Source organism: Astatotilapia calliptera, chromosome 17, assembly GCF_964374335.1.
Source record: "Astatotilapia calliptera chromosome 17, fAstCal68.1, whole genome shotgun sequence".
Classification (NCBI taxonomy): Eukaryota; Metazoa; Chordata; class Actinopteri; order Cichliformes; family Cichlidae; genus Astatotilapia; species Astatotilapia calliptera.
In genome coordinates this window covers 20,887,609-20,906,650 of record NC_137438.1, presented here as the reverse complement: position 1 = coordinate 20,906,650, position 19,042 = coordinate 20,887,609, and the positions used below count along the sequence as shown (strand labels likewise).

The 19,042-nt window shown below is 40.1% G+C and overlaps 1 protein-coding gene across 2 annotated transcripts; it reads right to left on the bottom strand.

Annotated features, from left to right (window-relative positions):
* Window positions 1–3,441: 3,441 nt before the first annotated feature.
* Window positions 3,442–18,624, bottom strand: LOC145421246 (E3 ubiquitin-protein ligase Mdm2-like). Of its 2 annotated transcripts, XM_080291285.1 has the most exons (13): window positions 18,290–18,600; window positions 12,264–12,334; window positions 12,100–12,174; window positions 11,346–11,409; window positions 9,955–10,088; window positions 9,807–9,856; window positions 9,484–9,542; window positions 7,372–7,459; window positions 7,080–7,273; window positions 6,869–7,000; window positions 6,707–6,778; window positions 6,444–6,621; window positions 3,442–5,652 (listed from the first exon to the last, which is right to left on the bottom strand). In XM_080291285.1, the coding sequence occupies exons 5-13, from the start codon at window positions 10,083–10,085 to the stop codon at window positions 5,117–5,119; spliced, it is 1,440 nt and encodes a 479-aa protein (XP_080147411.1). In that variant the 5' UTR covers window positions 10,086–10,088; window positions 11,346–11,409; window positions 12,100–12,174; window positions 12,264–12,334; window positions 18,290–18,600; the 3' UTR covers window positions 3,442–5,116. The 2 variants fall into 2 exon arrangements, with proteins under 2 accessions (XP_080147411.1, XP_080147410.1); XM_080291284.1 differs by lacking the exon at window positions 11,346–11,409 and having other exon boundaries at window positions 18,290–18,624.
* Between the last annotated feature and the right edge of the window lie 418 nt (window positions 18,625–19,042).

The window sequence follows — 19,042 nt, the reverse complement described above, 5'->3', positions numbered from 1 at the left end:
TTCTAAGCTTTGGTTTCATTTACATGTAAAAAAGGAGGCAAATGTGGTTATTTCTGTTTTACTCACCATGAAGAATATGTTGAAGACAGTGAAGATGTGTTTGAGGCAGATGTTGATCTGAGCCATTTTTGCAGCTGGAAAATGCAGTCAGAATAACAGTACTGTTCCCAAAGTCCAGACGAGCTCCGACTGCAGCGAAGTGAAGTGAGAGGAGAGCAGCAGAATGAGCTGCTTTTAAGGGTTTCAGGGCGCCTCACACAGAGAGGCGTCATGGATATGTTGGATAAGGAAACTTCCAAGGAATGGATAGAGAATACAGGAATCATATTTAAGAACTTCCTCTTTGTTTTTCCAGGAAACCTAGTGGAGATCACTGGGTTCAGAACAAAGGGCAGTGGAAAAATTAGTCATTCAACAGGAGAGGCTGCTTACTGTAAGCCAGCTTATTGACACAGCACCTGAACAAAATGTATTCTGTTTTTGGGGGGGGGGGGGGGGGGGGGTTAATAAGAAATGTACGTTTCATAGGTTGTAAGTATATTCTCCTGTAATCCCAAAATAAAAATGTTTTGGGATTGAAAATTCTTTAGGTTATTTAAGTATAATGATTAAATAACAGACATCAGGGCTTTTATTACACTATTTTCTGGTTCAAATGTCTTTTAACTTCAGGAGTTTCACAACCTGAAACAACGGAATGAAACAAAGACACGTCTGAACATTAAATCATAATTTTTAACATCTCATAGTCGAGCTTTTTGCAGCACCTGACACTCACCTAAACCTGGGTCATCCGTGGCACTAACATGACAGAAGGCTGAGTGAGGAAGATAGCATTTTACAGCATTTGGAAATGGAGTCATACTCTGCTGTCAGGGGATGAGGTGGAAGAAGGTCAGATATTGGAAGCAAGAACATGGAAGCTCAAAGGAGGACATAGATGAGGACCCTGAGCAGAGTTAAAGTGGCGACACCCAAATATCATTGTGGATCAGCTAGGGATCTGCCAGCCTGTGTGGTCTCACGTTCCAGAGGTTTATCCTCTGAGCAGGGATGGTGTGACAGCAGATCACACTCTCCCTTCTCAGGCTCATCAAAAGCTATCTTTGGCCTTCTTCTACCTCACCTTCTAATGTCTGGAGGTCTGACGCTTCTTCTACATATTCATCCTTCCGTCTGCTTCCTGACGCGTGGATACAGGTTGATGTTCGGCAGACTGAAGTAGCTTTGTTGCATTCTGTTTAAGAGGTCCCAACTTCGGTGGGACAGTGGACGTGCTGTCCTTCTCCTCGTTCTTTACAGTGACAGTCAGTAACACACAGACAATGATATTCAACTAAAAAACAACAAATAGTCTGAGGTAAGGCAAATACACAGCATTTGTGACATGAAATATGAAGAGAAGATGGGGGAGAATTCGTACAACACGCAGTTGTGTAAAAACAGTAACTGTAAAGACATTAGAAAATAACTGTAAACTGCTACGTCCACACTAGCCCGAATAGATTTTTCGTCTGAAAATGCTCCGCGTCCACACTGGCGTTTTCAGTCGTTTTCACAGAGTTGTGCGTCCACGTTGAAACGACCGAAAACTCTTACATTCCAGTACTGCGCATGCGTGAAACGCAAGATGATTCGGCCTGCCTCATTTCTGTATGCCGTTTATTTACTTTGCGGCTCTTTGAAACGTCGCGGCAAAATGTCGAGGAAAAGCACCGAGTTTTTTAAATGGACTAACAATGAAGTGGAGTTGTTGCTGCGAGTAACATAAAACTACAAAGTTGGCAAAGCGAGTGAGATTTAAAGAATTTGAAGAAAAGCTATCTGGAGCATGTACAGACTGATATTAACCTTTAATAGGGCTGTCAAAATTGAGAGCAAAAAAACCCAACTGCTGTATAATGCCCTCCACTCTCTTTGTTTAATTGGTCACATGACTGCATCACATGACTAACATGCGTCATCGTTTTCAAATGTCTGTTTTCGCTGCCCACACTGCGCATAAGAGCGTTTTGAAAACGCCGTCCCAGTGTGGTAGTGATGGGATTTCCGGCTCTTTTTAGAGAACCGGATCTTTCAGCTTGACTCATTAAAAAGAGCCGGCTCTTTCGGGTCCGAACCGGATCTTCAGATTGTTTTGCTGCTTTAATTAATTTATTATTAACAATAATATAAAATTATGCACAAAACGAATTACTAATGTAAAAAAAGTGGTTTTATTTATATATGTTTATATATAAATATAAGCGGTGGCCCCTCGAGACAAAGCACGTACAAACTCCAAAACATTTCTAGCGTTAACTGAACTTCAAAACAGAGCTACCTAGATCACTTAAATTACACAATTGAAAGCATGTGTGTATTGTTTGTGTATTTATACACAGGCACTCATATATATTCAAATAATTTTAAAAAAAAAAAAAGTTAATTTACCTGTTACTACCACACACCAAATACGGTCGTTGGTACTTGCTGGCTTGTGTCGCCACTAACAAAAGCTCAACACTGCGCCTAGCATCCTGGAGCACTTCTGTTGTCTTTTGTACCTGTTTTGGAGTTTTTACGTGCTTCAGGGTTTGTACGTGTTTTGAAGTTTGTACGTGCTTTGTCTCTAGGGTCCACCATAAATAGACATTTATTTATTCACTCCACATAAAATGTAATAAATAAATCATATAATACAAAAAACAATTTCATTCAAACCCATTTCAACTTTTAACTATTTAATTTTTCAGCTTTTTCCTTTTAAACAAATTTAAAGTGAAACAACACAAAACACTGCAAACCACAACACAATTAAATATAAATTAAAATATGAAAACAAAAAGAAGATGCATATTCTCTGTTATATGGGCCTGCATGAATAAACTTTCTGAATCCTTTATCATCCACAACTGAAAATAGTTGTGGATGATTACTATACCTTTCTAATGTAATGTTGTCCCTGGCTCTTTCTCTGTCTCTCCCTCCTGCTCTGTTCCTGTGCTACTGAGTGTAACTACCGCCCCTTTCTCCTCATCCCAGCGCAAAGCACAAGGCTCGCATGCGGAGTGAAGCAGAAAAAAAGTGTGAGAGAGGGTGAGAGAAAGAAAAAACAAAACAAAAAAAACACCAAACCCACGGTTTGCAATGAGGACCCGGATCGCGTCGTTCACGTCAAAGACCCGGCTCTAAGAGCCGTTTTGTTCGCGACCGACACATCGCTACACTGTGGACGGTAGGCCAAAACGGAGAGAAACGATGCGTTTTCATACGAAAAAGCATTAGTGTGGACGTAGCGTTAATAGCAAAAATTCACGTGCTTTACCTTGTGGTAATTACCAATCCTTAGGACACGGTTATATTTCTCACCCGATACAAAAGGTGTGAAGATTGTTGGGAATTGTATTTCCAAACTTAAAATATGTGTGTTTGTAATGTAAATAAATGACAGACCCGTGGTTAGAGAAGTAAAACTTTATTTAGTTTCACAGGAAACATTAAATTTATCTTATTATCCAAAAAAAGCTTTCAGAAACATTTCTTAAATAAACTTGAGTATTTTAAATAAATAAATATCAAAGATGTTCAACACTCCATTTTAACGGCAATAATTTCTCAATAATTAAACAACTTTCAAAGAAATTTCCAGAAAAACCTGAAAACATGTCAAAGAAATTTCCAGTAGTTAAATATATGCATGAAAATGAATTTGGGTTCCTTTCAATGACACTTCCCAAAAAAGGGTCAGAAATTAAATGCCGCTAAAATAAAGCACTGCTCGATGTTAGCACCCCCGGACACTTTCAGATGTCGGCAGCGTCATGCACCATGCAGCGTCAGAGCCCTTTGGGTTTTTAATCCGGTTAAGGTGACCTCCTCTCAAGGGAGAAGCTGAGATGCAGAACGAGGCGATCCAGGAGCGAGCGAGCTTGGCGGAGGCGACAGAGAGCTGGCGCAGAAATGATTCAGGGTCGAGTGCCATTTACAAGACGCGGCCGATGCTTCTAAAGTTTGCATCATACAAAATATAATTAACACATTCTAAAAATATCTCTCTTTGCCACAGAGCGCCACACCAGCCTCAAAATAACTGACAACAAAAATCTCTCATTTTTTAAAATGTCTTCTTAAAAAACCTCAAAGATCTACAAAATGTCTGAAAGCTAGCTGTGGAGATGTTTCCATCAAATTTCAAGGTGACACAAAAACATTCAACAAGTTACAACTTCTCACATTTGAGCTCCACCTCCATCTGTTTTCTGATTGATTTAGTGAAGAAAATTTCTAAAACTTTTCAGAAATAGCCTCTGCCAAATTTAGTTTTCACCACCAGCAGTTTCTTCATTCATTTTAGCATTACTTCCATTTTTCAATATATGCTGCCATTAAATGAAGTTTACATTTACTCATGCACCATCTTGTGGTGCGAAATGGTATTACATTAAGGTTGAACTCAGCCTTGGTTTAAGGTGGCATCTCTTTAACACCACACACAGGTGTTTTGAGAATAAAGTCATAGCTGTGTTTCTTAATATTCACCAATATTTATAGATTTAGTTAATTTTGTGAGGTTCTAAACTATTTTTAAATAAAAAGTCTTTAAAATGCAGCAGGAAAAAGAAAAATCTCAGATCTAATATTCTGGTCTTTTTCCACTGCTGTTCATATGAAATTCTGGGGGCTTCTGTTTGTAGGACTTTCATAATGATGGTGGAGCTTTAGAGGGCGTGGACCTGAGATTGACCAGTGAAGATGAGTGTTTATGTAAGCTGCGCCAAAATACAGAAAGCAAAACAGAAGAAACGATACCAACCATTTAAAAAAAAAAAAAAAGAAAGAAGAGAAACCCGAAGCAAAGGGAAGCTTGGCGTTACCCGACAGACCCTTGACGGGCTCATTCCAGAGGTTCAAGGTCAGAGAAACAGTTCAAATAGCAGAATTATTAACTTTTTCAAGAAAATCTTCTCAGTTTTGAAGAAAGTGCCCGCATGTGCCCGAGAACTGAAAGTTTATTTTATTTGGGATTTAGTCAAAGTATCTGCAGTTATTCTGAAGTTTGTGGAAGTCCACATGTGAGAACACCAGCTGTGAATGCTCACATGAATGGGCGGTGTGTGGGGGCAAGGGCGTGGTCTCAGCTGAGGTAGGTGAGGATGACAGACTGGATGGGCAGCCTGCAGACTGGGCACAGTTTGTTCCTCTTCTTCAGCTTCCTGGCGCAGACGTAGCAGGACATAAGGTGTCCGGTCCGTCCGTGCACGATGCAGCCATTCTTTGGTCGCGACTGACAGATGAGGCAGGGGTCCAGGCACGAGTCCGGCAGACGCCACTCCGCCGAAACGCTGCGCTCCATATCGGGGACTTGCATGGTAGGAGGAGCAGCTGGAGCTGCAGCTGGAGCTGGGGAAGGTGGGAGAAGCTCCTGAGAATCAATGGAGGATGAGTGTGAGGAAGAGGAGGGCTGGGATTCGGGAGTCCAGAGCTTCTCCTGTGAATAGGAGGAGGAAGGCTGGGAGCATGAGAGGAGATCCTGGGAGTTTGGTGCGGAGGAGGCGGAGTCAGCAGCGGCAGAGGAGCAGGTGGAGTCGGACGCACACTGTGAGTGCAGAGGAGGAGTTTTTAATCTTTTCCCATCTGGAACATCGACTCCGTTCTCCTCCATGTCAGAACCTGCAGGACACAAATCAATCAATCGATTAGCAGCTTGTCTGTCACCGAAGATAAAACTGACAGCAAGCTGCAGTTCCTCTAGTGGCCACTTGAGGAAAAAGTGAGCCAGTCAGCACCTGCAGGTTCTCACCTGAACATCTCTGTGCTCTTCTAGAGCGTTTTTAATTAAATTATTCGATTTCTAATACTACTACTACTAATTATAATAATAATAATAAGAGACTTGAAAATGATTTCTACATTCATTTTGTGATTGGCTATTCATTAGAAAGTGTGTGCAGATAGGGATGTGCATCAAAAATCGAGTATCAGCTACATAGATCTGAGATGAGGTGTACAGCAGCAGCTTGTCTCTTTTTCCTCTCTGCCTAATGATTGGTTTTCTAAATTGTCGCTTCGGTATTCTGATGTAGACAATCATCACCAGTGGTTTTAGGTAGGCTGTGTCTGACTAATATGAAATAATCTGAGTGATGTGTAATTCTGCACAGGTGTGTTGACATTGGCACACAGGGACATCTGACCTGGTTTTATAGACTGAAGATATTCTGGGGGTTTTCTAACCTTTACACTCGTCTTTGATTCACTGGAGATTTCCCTTTGTTATTTGAAAACACCGGCTCTGTGCTTTTTTTGGTTTTTGTTTTTTTTGGGGGGGTATGTTAAATGAAGGAGTCCAAACTTGATTGACTTTTGAAACGTCTGTGTCCCCCTTCTTTCGTTTGCACCTTTTTGACAGCATTACTCTAAAAACAAACTACTTTGGTCTCTGTAGTCATGATAAGATTTACCTGGAGGTTCTTTGGCAGCTGATAGGTTGGTCGGCTTTGTGGGCAGGGCTTTAGGGCTGGAGGAGGCACAGTTGACGGACACATCAGGTAGCCAATCCTGGCGCAGATCCCAGCAGCGGAGGCAGTTTCTGGGCAGAGGAGGGTTCAACTCATCGCATTTCGCACAGCGCCAGTAATCCTGAGAGGAAAACACTCCATTACACCTGAACAACTTGCGTAAGTGTGTGGCTTTGTGTCATCTGTGTGTTTGTGCAGCAACTCACAGCTTCAGTAATCTCTGTGTCTTCATCAAAGGAGTCGTCGTCATCTGCTTCGAAGATTGTGACCTCATATACCTGCAGCACACAGACAAGATGGCTATTAGTAACGTTGTCGAGCCAAGGTAGATGTTTAATGGCCAGCTCGGTCTATTAAGTGGTTCTTACCTGATCATCAGCAGAGAGAGAAGCATCATCTTCATTGTAATCATCTGAATCTATGGACTCGACTTCAAATTCAACACTGAAGTTGTCGCTGTCAGAGTCTGACGCTGCGTCCGTGACCTCTGACCTCCCAGACTAAACACACACAGAGTCCACATTACACATTATACATCAACACAGGCTCAATAAACCACTGATTGTGCGTCATGCTCACTGTGCTGTGCGAGTCAGATGATTGGCTGCTGTGTCTTTCTCGCCCGCTCCCAAGTCCTCCAATCACACACCAGGACAGGCTGTCGTCGAACGTCAGCGAGTAGCTGTCAGACCGTCTCCTTTTCGTGCCTCCCTCTTCCTCCTCCTCCTCCGAGTCTTCTTCAACATCCCCCTCGTCTACACTGTGTGAGGGACCTGCAGACAAAAGGTGGGCGGAGTTTGGTTAAACAGTTAAACACCTTGAATGAAATGGTGGTGGAGTTAGTGCTGGTACATCTTGAGGAGAAACTCACCTGGCTCATTGCTCCTGCAGCTCCACCTTCTCCTCCTCCTTCTCCTCCTCCTGTCAGGCGATGAAGAGCAACCTTCTGTTTCTGCCGCCTGAAAGCACAAACACGTTTTTGAGCTGATTTTCAAACTTTTAAACTCTTGTTGGGCCATAGAATAATCACCAAATTCCATGTGACTTTTAAATTAGATCATACACATTAGATTTGTTTATGATCATCATCCCCAAAAGGTTCAATTTCTCCCAAACACAAAACAAAAAAGTCACACAAAGGCAAGAAGGAAAGACTGGAGCTTCCTGGTGTGCAGCCAGATGTGTCTGAGTATGTGTGTTAATAGGATAACGTGGCTTGTGTTCTAATGACACAATTGAGTTAACTAATAATACAGCAAAACACTTTGTTTGTTGGTTTTTGGTGTTTTTTTGTCTGTAAAAATTCTGCTGCAGCTCGTTCGTGGTTAAAGTGTGCGTTTGGATTATTTAGCCACAAACAGCAGCAGCACAAATTCAAAGTTTTACAGTTTGCCTGCTCTTTACGTTCACCGCCACCCTCTTGGATTGTTAAGCTGGGGTTACTGGGACTGCTTTTACTTTCTGAGTTGGAAATCTGAGTTTCCAACTCAATCAGGAATTCACTATAATAGCGTTTTGAGTGCTCAGCAAGAGTAGAATGTTTCTTTCTGTAATTCAGAAGGAAGTCTGTGAAAGTGTCGGTAAATATATTCCTCAGTGAAGACTGCAGCAGTGTTTTTGCTTCTTAGGTGGACTCATAACTGGAGTTGAGTGCACCTGGAAGTAATTCTCTCGTAAGCTGGAATGGTTCAGAGGTTGGAGCTTGTAAAATGGTCCAAAATAGCCTGTGTGAATAGCACAAGGTGAAACTTTACTTCGAGTTAGAGCTGGGCGATATATCGAGTTTTTAAAAAATATCGATATATTTTTATACGAGATATAAGATCTGACAATATCCTTTATATCGATATAGTCTATGTTACGTTATAATTATACTTGTGGAGCCGCAAGCCTCTCTTTCGTCCACTTCCGTCTCTACGCAACGTTACTCGGCCTCGCCTCTCTTTCACTGAACACAACTCCCCCTCCTCCCCCATCGCTTCACCTGCAGGAAGCGACAAGATGGACACGGCAAATCTCCGTTAACGAGTTACTGCGCATCGCCCCGTGCGTGGGGCTGGACGGCGTCAATGTGTTAGCTAGCTAACCACGCTAACGAGCTAACCACGCTAACGCCATGCAGCCCAGAGGGGCTGCACGGACTAAAATCCTTTCATTTTCTCAAAAGTTGACAGCGCGCCTTATGTATGAATTCTGGTTGTGCTTGATGGCCGCGAACCGATTTTATGTGGAACACGGCGCTCAGCAATCTGTCAAAAAATGTTTTAGTACGACTTTGGTAAGCTACGGAGCTGCACCGCTTGATGGATTGTCGGAGCATTACGGCTGAGCCTTGCGGAGTGATACGTACTGTGCTTCAACGTAATATTACCCTACTGTGTATAAGGACCATAAATGGCACCTGTTAAGAGACGTGGTTGCGAAGCGGATTTCAAACTCCAGGCTGTCAGTCACTCACTACAAGTTGGGAACAGAGCAGCTGTGAAATCTGTCTTTGTTACTATGCTCAGCGTCTTTTAGTTTACATTTTGACTGCACAATTGTGAGCTCTTTGTTATGCATAAAAACAACATTGTTTTCTTTTATTTATGGAGCATGATTATTTAATAAATGCTCATAATTTATTTTTGAGTAAATTTTATGTACATCTGCTCTATGTTAATAAAAGTGCCTGTGTGACATCTGGGACACAGCTTTGACTAAGAACTCTCTTTTTGTTCTTACTTTATGGCTTAAAAAAAATATCGAGATGTATATCTTATATCGCCATCCAGCTAAAAAATATCGAGATATGAATTTTGGGTCATATCGCCCAGCCCTACTTCGAGTTTATTCTAAACTTCTTAAATGCTGCGCTCACAGCGAGGGAAAGGAAGCTGAAGGTACGTAAATGTGAAGGAACAAACCCGGGCTAGAAATACCGAAGGTTTATCTGGCAAAAACACAATAGACGTAGAGAATCCAAACATGGTGTGCGTCTTACCTCCGTCCTTCTGTCTGTCTGGCTGCTGCTGTGCGGCTCACTCAGACTTGTTGTTGATTCTAAAGAGAGTGTTTGTCAGAGTCAGACCAGCAGGATATCATCTATATATACACAAACACAGGTCTAACATTTCTTCCCCAAAAGTCAGAAAAACAAGTTAATTTGGAGTCAATTGGTGTTTACACAGAACCAAAACAGCTCAATTTTAGCCCCTTGGCTTTCCACCTGTGGGCACTTCAGGGGATGTAAGACTGGATATTTTCGGACCACAAAGGTGTAGCTGTATTTAATAATGTGCCTCGTGTGCAAAATGCGATTCCTACCTGGACTCCTGACAGCCACCAGGTTCTTGGTGATCATTGCAAACAGAACCCTGAAACAAGAAAACATCACATATTTTATTTAAAGGGTTTTTTTTTCCTTTTAGTGAGTCTGAAGGACCAAAAGCTTCATCCTCTACCACTCACTCACCGCGGCTCTTTCACGGAGAAGCTGTCGACTCCCAGCACACGGCCCAGAGCATCCTGGGCGCAGTGGACGATGTGTTGCTGCTTCTGGTCGTACAGCTGCTTCTGGATGATGTACTGACCCAGGTAGAACATTACCTGCAAAAACACAGAGATACATCGTGGGATGATTGTAGGATGCACAGGCTAATTATTACGTTTGGGTGTTTTGTTATTGTGGTTTTTAAACATCAGCAATTTTACCACCATTACAAGACTGCAGTCAGATTAGCTGAAGTTATGCACTCTGAAAAAGGATAAGCTGAGTTTCTTCTCTTTTCTCTACATCCAGAAAATACTGTTCAGGTGTTCTTTGTTGATCACACATATAATTACAGCGTTTATCTTGCCTCAAAACTGGAAACTCTGCATGTTCCTGTTGGTTTTGGAGCTTTTGATGAGCAAACATGGAATTTATTAGTAAAGTATTTTCCAAAACAAATTTTATTTCCTTTTTAAACGCACCAAAAATCGTTAATATGCATGAAAAATCCTAATAATATGGGCTGCTTGTAGCTTTTGTTAGTGGGCGTTTTCTTCTCAACATCTAAGCTGCAGCAACAAATGAGAAAAAAGAAATCCAAGTCACAGATGATGAGCTCACAAAGAAAACAAAACAATGTATAAATAAATAACGGTGCAAAAAAATAATACAACCGCAGGGTCTGTTTATAGAGCTTAACACAACGAAGACCACTGCCCCCATTTGGATTCCACGATGGTGGAGCTAAGGTTTGTGAACTGCAAAAGAGAAAATCAAAATGACACTGAAGATTGGCATAAGAGTGGGATGCAAATGACAAGGATTTAACCTTCAAAATAAAAGACCACGGGCAGGGGGACTGCCCAGAAATTAAAAAGTGTCTATATGTGGGAAGCACTGCAGACATGAGACTGAGAGGGAAAAGGAGTCGAATAGGGAATCCTGGAAAAATCATGAGGATGAACTAAAGGAGAGCTGGGGTGAGTCTCAAAGTTCTCCTTTTTTCACGCCGTCTTCATTAAAAGGCCAAAACACCATTTTTCCTGCATTGGTAATAGATCTTCGCAGTGACCAGTAATTTCCAGCTACCACGCAGCTCGATCACACCAGTGTACCATGGAAAAGAGCAGCTTGGTCACAATCACGATATCAGCAATAACGGCAGAGTCTGAAACTTTCAGGGGCAACCAGCAGTGACGTGTCAACAGAGTACCACAAATGTCAATGACAGCAACGACAGCGTGCGAAATCACCTCCGGCAACTCGGGGTGGGCGGGTCCCACGCTAGCCTTCAGACTTTTCTAACCTTTCAGAGAAGCAACTGAAGCGAATAAGAGCGCAGTTCAGTGTAGTAAATACAATAAAGGGGTTACCTAGGCAACCAGAGCCTGGAACATCCGCTATTGACGCGCGATGAGCAAATTGCTTCCTGTTTAGCTGTACGAAAGCAAAAAGAACAATCAAACACTTAAAATAGTTTTCCACTTATAGTTTGTAAAGTTTCTTAAGACTTTCTGCAACTTGCTTTTTTATTCTGTCTTTCGTTACATCCTGCCTTTTTTTAAAACATTTTTCTTTTTTTGCATGCCAAAGAGCAAAGTGAACTGGACTCAAATATCTTGTAAGTGTGCACAAACTTGGCCGAATAAAGATGACATGCACGTTTCTGATAACGATTTTTAAATATGTAATCGTAACACCACCAGAGACAATATATATCACATTTTATAATTTTTACTTTGCTGAGCTCATCCTGCATTCTACTTTACTGAGCCGATTTTATTACAGCTGTGTCTAATGTTTTGGCTGCTGTGATAGCAGATTTTTGGACAGAAAAAGCATATTTAATCTCACGCACTATCTGCAACGTATGACTACAAACTTCACCACAAGGTGGCAATGTTTCATCATAAAGTGTGCAAATGCAGTATGAGGCAGGTGTTTTAGGCAGGAGGGGGCAGTGGTAGTAAAGGAAGTTCTGGGTTCATTCATTCATTGCTGTCTGTGAATGCAGGTCCGGTAACAGTCCTAACACCACCTGACGACACCCCTCACACATCAAAGCCAACAAAAAGACTGTCTCAAAGCTCCCGGTGAAATGTGGAGCAGTAAATGGAAATGCTGTACCTCCTTCATGGTGAAAACATCTTTAGTGGCTCCAGCGTGCTGCAGCAAAGAGCAGAACTCTACCTTTGGTCTCACCTGAACACACACAGAGAGGAAAACGTTAAGTCACACAGTCAGTGAAGAGTTACGAGCACATGAAGAAGTCGGGAACTTGCCGCCCTCACCAGTTTGTTGTCGTCCTCCGTGGTCCAGGTGTTGGTATCACTGTCGGCTGACATGGTGAAGCTGATTGTCCCTGCACGCCAACACACAGCAGATTATGACAGATTACATAAACCAGTACAGTATTTTTTAAACATAATAGATTTGGAAAAAGCGCTCCTAAAGTAAATCTTTTTCACAGCGTAAGACAGATTAGGCATTCATCATTAGCATTAGTTATATTTCTTTGAAGTCCTCCCCCTCCATCTGCGGCACTGCAATATAAACCCGGATACAGAAAGTATAATCCCAGGCTTACTGTATAAATATTATCATCTTCTTCGTCTGTGTTTAATCTGCCTGGTTTAAAAAGTTAATTTAACCTTTTAAGATGATGCAGGTTTGTTTAAAGCAAATCAAATCACTTTTATTGTCACATCACATGTGCAGGTACACTGGTACAGTACATGTGAGTGAAATTCTTGTGTGTGAGCTTCACAAGCAACAGAGGTGTGCAAAAGTATAATAACATAAGAACAAGCAAAATATAAGAACGGCTAAATCTGAGAATTATATGAATATAAGAGTGTATGCATATTACTGAATGTGAATACTAAATGTGTATGTGTACGTGTGTGTGTGTGTGTGTGTGTGTGTGTGTGTGTGTGTGTGTGTGTACACATATTTTACAAATTAAATAGAGTAAACAATAAAATATCTAAAATATACAGAGCATGCCGACCGCCTGGTGTTGACTGAGAGCAGCCGGTTCCTTTTCTGTGTTTTTATTTTGCTTACACAAAAACACATCTGGAGGAAAAACCTCGGCCCTGGACGAGGGCTGCTGAGCCTCCAACTGTGGATCATTTAACTGAAGAAACCACTCACGTGTCGAGCTGATACTTGAATCAGATATCAGTAATGGAAAAAGCAGATCAATATGGCCAATCTATTGAAATCTGTCCTCTGATTATTAGATTCATTACTCTGTGATGCAGCAAAGCAAAAAATAATCATTTGTGCATTTACAAAATTCAGCTTATTCATTTAAGACTGGTACGGGATTTGAATTCTGTACTGAAAACACCTGCAGTCAAGGTACTTGTACACTAGGAATGGATCAGTGCATCTTCACCTGAAAGTCTGAGGCACCCTACCTGACCGAAGTTTGTGTATTTCCCTATTTGATAAACAAAAAATGCCAGCTGCCGTTAAATCCCGAAGAAGAAGAAGCTGTGTCCCAGAATTCATAGTGCAGCCCAGCTCAGTTTCCAACAATGACGGCAGCTAGTTAGTTTTAATATTACTCTTATTATTCTTTCTGGGTCACAAAATAAACGTTTAACATATTTTCAGGTGAGAATGTAGCTGTGTAAACCTCAAATATCTGCTCAGTTTATCAAGACACCACATATTTTCAAAAGCTAGCGCGATAGCTAGCCAGGGGCAAGGCTCACTAGAGCCTGTGAGAACAACGGACTCCTGGTAAATCGTTTTCAAACCCACCGCCGTCTTTCGCTACTCAGATTAAACATGATATATAAGTCACTTAGATAACTTAAAAATGTTATTGTTTGGCTTTTTTTAGTATTTTATTTGTTCCTGAGTAAATCAGTTTGGCTGAGATTAAAGTTATACTTTTTACACAGCTGAATAAACGTCAAGCAGACAACAGATTATCAGATGTGTGAGATGCTCGAGAATATACTCCGGTGTCCTGTTATATTTTAGATAGCAAGGAGTTTATTAAACGTCACAGAAACAATCTGCAAATTTCATTAAAATTTAATAAACTATCATCTTGTCTTTAGTTTTAGTTAGCACATACCTTAAACACTTAAAGCTGTAAGCTAATGATAGTTATATAAGAGCAGACGCATGCTGGTGCAATAAGCTGTACGTTCTACATCCAATGGATGCATGATCTGATTAGTCGACTAATCGCAAAAATAATCGGTGACTAGTCGACTATCAAAATAATCGTTTGTAGCAGCCCTAGCCGTAAACAGCTTGTTTAGCGACACCACAAAACAAACAATAGCGTAACATGAAACCATAGATGTTTTCATATCGTTATATCGAACAGCCCTAAAGCCTGGTGATTTTTATTTTTGTGGAGGGCAGAAACCTCTTTGAGCAATAATCTGATCTAAATACTGAGTTCAACTGTAAACTCAGGAGCACAGGTATCAGTGCAGATATTGCCTGTGACTGTAATTAACAGGACATTTACTGATGTAAGTGGCTCATATTTACAGTATCTGATCAGTTGTGACCTGACATGGTGTTAAGATGAAAAGCTCTAAAATCAAAGTTATGGAAGATCTCTTTGTTTCTGTGATGTACAACCGGAATATAAATAACCACAGATATGTGCACAGGCTCCCAGCCACACTGATACCGAGCCAGGATTTCATAACCGGTGCATCACAAATTTTCATTCAGAGCAGAATGTCACTTTTCAACATTTTTCAACAGGCAAATAAAGCAAGAAAATGTAAAAAAACATCACACTGTCAGACTTTAACAGAATTTACTTACCGATATAAAACACATATTTACAGAAAACATTCAAAGAAGCTTGTACTAACCTTTTGTGTCAGTTTTGCTTAAAAAGTTACTGAATCTTTGCTTGTTTTTAACAACACAAACGTGTAGTCCTGACACAACACCTGACAGACAGATCAACTCAATAACCATCCAGTCTTTTTGCATTAGCACCAGGTTAATGCTTAATTAATCAGCTGTTAAAAGTCTAAAATGTTTTCCAGTATTCAAGGAATAAAATGAAGTCCTTACCTTACCTTATGTATATGCAGGGGAAATAAATCCGTTTTAGCAGCTCATCTTGTGCAAATAAAGGCAGATAAAGTGCAGAAAGAGTGGAGCAGGGCAGAGCTGCAGCCTCTTATAGACCTGCTCAGACATGTCAGGACTAGACCAGTTTAAAGGCCTGGCCTAGTCTGACTGGGGCCTATCATGCCCTGACTCAGCTGTACTGTAGGACTGGAACAGCTGATTCAATCATAGAGCTTCTGTAGACAAGCCAGGGCTAGTCTGCATTGACTCATCCTATCAAAGTTACATAACCACACTAACCAGAGTGCTGGTTATCTCACTAACCAGGACTAGTCTTAGCCAGATAACCAGTGCCAAATCAGGGGCACAACACCTGCTTGATCTGAGCACAGGAAACCGGGAAGATCAGCGCAATACGTAATTCTCCAATTTATTATTTATTCCAACCAAAAGTGTTTTTTTACATATACCTTTTCTTTCTGGTCTCAAGTCAAAAACACAAAATTAGACCTAAAAGACAATATATTGAAATAAGTCATAAATAAGAGTTCTTCTATTCTATTTCTATTTTTGTTTAATTTTCGGTTTTCAGTTCTTTTTTTCCTTGTTTATTTTTTATTATACATTCAAAAATATATTTTTTTAAATATTTTTCTGTGTTTCAGTGTTAGTTTCACACTTCTGTTTTTTAAAATGTTGTTTCTAAATGTAGCTTTTTGAAATGCACAGACTTCTGTTAAATAATGTAACATAGACAGGTTGGCTTAAAGGCCCATTCAGACTTTCTTTTAAATCAAACACTGTAAAATCTAGTTTTTATTTTGATTAACAAAAATGTGGTTTCAAACTTTTTAGTTTAAATCTGGTTAACTATGATGACTAAGACTGGACCTTGTTCTTTCGGTTACTGTAAAAAGACACTTATTGATTGGATTTTAAATTTTCCAACAACCCTGTGAGAGCCTGTGAGACTTTGCTGGAATTCAAATTCAAATTCAAATTTTATTTGTCACACACACACACAACCATACACAGTATGACATGGGGGTGAAATGCTTGTAGCTGTACAATGCCCGACCATTAAATGACAGAAGAAAAGTTTTACAATATTTACAATTTACTACAAAAATTTACAAATTAACTTAGGAATTTACAGTAAAGAATGTGCAAATAGCAGAAGAGATTATAAAGATAAGGATTATAAATTATAGGAATTATAGGATTATAGGAAACTGTAAAAATAAAAAAACAAAGCAAAAACAGACAGCCCTGTTTCCACAGAGGTGCAGGACTTTATTTTAAAGTGCACCCACACAGTTCAGAGCTGTAAACTACAAATGGCAGTGGCTCAGAGATGGAGAAGACCAACCTGACCACAGTACACCGGGGTCGCCAGACATGACAGCAGCACTCAAAAGTCACGCTCAACAAAAAACAGCCATAAGTTTATCTGTTGATTTACCAGCTCACCAGGGACATAAGTTTAAAGTTCACATTTTTCTAATAACGATTTCCTTTTTGTTTTTGCAGGAATAATCAGCAAACAAAAACAAAACATACATGACATAAAAATATTAGTATGGGCCAAATTATGTGGTATTCCCAGGTTCAGGTTTGCTCTTTGCACCCAACTCATTTGACAAAAAAAAGGAAAAAAAAAATGCATCTGACGGTTACTGCTAAATATCTGATCATAATCTCCATTAATCTTGGGTAAATTAAACCTCCAACCGGGATCAAAATTGAGCTTTAGGATTGGCTTAACGCTGTCTGCATATGTTCATTTTCAGATCGCTGGATAAACAAAAGTGTCTGATTCTGATTTAAAGCAGCAAACAGACCAGAAACTGCTGAGAATACGAGATATTCTCAGCCATCTTAAAGCAAATCAACATAATTTCATTAACAGCACAAAATCCATCAGATCAAAAATGAAAACAATTGTATTGTTTTTGGCTTTGGCTGTTCAGGTTTTTTCTTTTTTTCTAAGTTGAATAAATCCAGAGATAAATAAAGATGATTGTTTTATGCTTTTTTACTGAACTATGTAGCTTTTATTAACCCTCTTATTTCTTGTAATGATTTAACTTCTGAGGTGTTTTTGTTTTACTAACAGCATGTGGTCACCGTTTTCCTATTAAATTACTAATCTATTGATTTTGTTTCACATTGTCTACACATTGCTGTGGCTGTGACCTCTGTACCTCACAGTCTTCCACCTGGAATAAAACCACATTATGAAGAAAGCTTTGTTTGCCGTTTCAGACCCAGAAATTAAACTGCATGTAATAAAATTTAACACAAATTGTTAACACAACTATGATAATCTAATTAATGCAACAATGTGAGGCAAATAAACATGTTTAACCTTATTTTATGAATGATTATTATTATTAACTTTATCTGCATTGAACTGTGAACATACACAAAATGCTTAAACTAATTATCTTACAGTGCTACTTTCACTACTTCAGCCTGAGTAATCTTATTGTTGTTCCTGTGTGCACCACTTCCCCATGTCTTCTGTTTTTATGAGCACATCACTAGTATCTGATATTGCATACAAATAAACTTCTTGTCTTTTAAGGATCCTAAAAGAGCTGCCAAGGTGAAGCCAGTACACTTTGTACTTGTTTGGCTTTGCTTTTGCCCTCGAGTGTGTAATTTTTCCCCGCAAACAGCTGACCGGCTGTGTGAGTCAGCTGCTAAACCGTGACAACTCAGAAAGGCAGGAAGGTTTGCCCGGACATGTCCCGCTCACTCTCCTCTGTCTGAGTTTGTGTCTTACACACACAGATCTGAGAGAGCCCGGCCGGAACCTTTCATCACCTCTAACTGTATTATCTCACACTCATCGGAGGAAAATTAATGAGCAGATACTTCAAACTGACCGCAGACTTCAGGAGCTAAAATTAAAGGCCGATTATTGTTTTGTCTGCAGAACGAGGTACTAAAGAGCTCAGTTGCTGGCTGCTAACAGTGGATAAAAACACATCTACTTATAACTTTATGCATGAAGCAAAAACAAAATTTAGTAATACATTACCATAAATCAGATATAAAAACGTCTCAATCTGAACAGTTAAATCCAATTTTCCCTGCGGTATTGACGGCTAACGCTGAAGTTTTAAATATACTTTTTACATATCCTTTAAACAGTAATTTAAAAAAAACGCAGAGACTAGAAACCCACCAAAAGCATTAGTGTTAAAGCACAAAGAGTTATTTTAGAGTGATCGTTTTATCTTACCAGGATTGAGCAGACGGACTTGAGTTGCTAGAAAGCAGCGTCCACGGCGCTACTTCTCAACGCGTGTCAACTTGATCAGGAAACCCCGAGGCTCCGCGGCCTGCTAGCCACAATATGCTATCAACTTGCTAATGCGGACTTCTGCTGCAGTTAGAGCGCTAAAATCTGGCGCAGAAAAGTTTAGCTGTTATTTACGCACATTTCTAATTCACTTATGATGAAATAATATCCAACAACGACGTTAATCCAACAATTTCCCGGACAGTTGAGCCACTTCTACTTAGTGTTTACAACGCTCGCCACTCAAAGGCTGTGACTTAGTCAGATGGCGCCCCTAGTGGCTAGGAAGCCGACACTTTCTCAATTCAAATCCCCAAACACACTGATACGACAATAAAACCATTAAACTCATCCAATCTGAGCAGTTTGGGCCATAAAATTCCTGTTTATGTAAAAAAAAAAAAATAAAAAAAAAAATACAAGAATAAATTATTAATTTCAAAATAAAGGCCAGTCTACATTAGCAGGACATGTTAAAAGATCAGTAAATTGCTAATTTGTTTTTATGAAATTATTTTACCTCAAAATTATACATATGATCGTGCTTTATTAATTTCTTTGACATGACCCAGAGCTGTGGGAAGTGTGGGGTGAAGTGGAGGCTGTAAAAGTATTCATGTTACAATCAAGTCATATTTTTGAGGTTGATGTATATTTTACCCCAGTAGCACATGGTTTGGAAATATTTCTAAC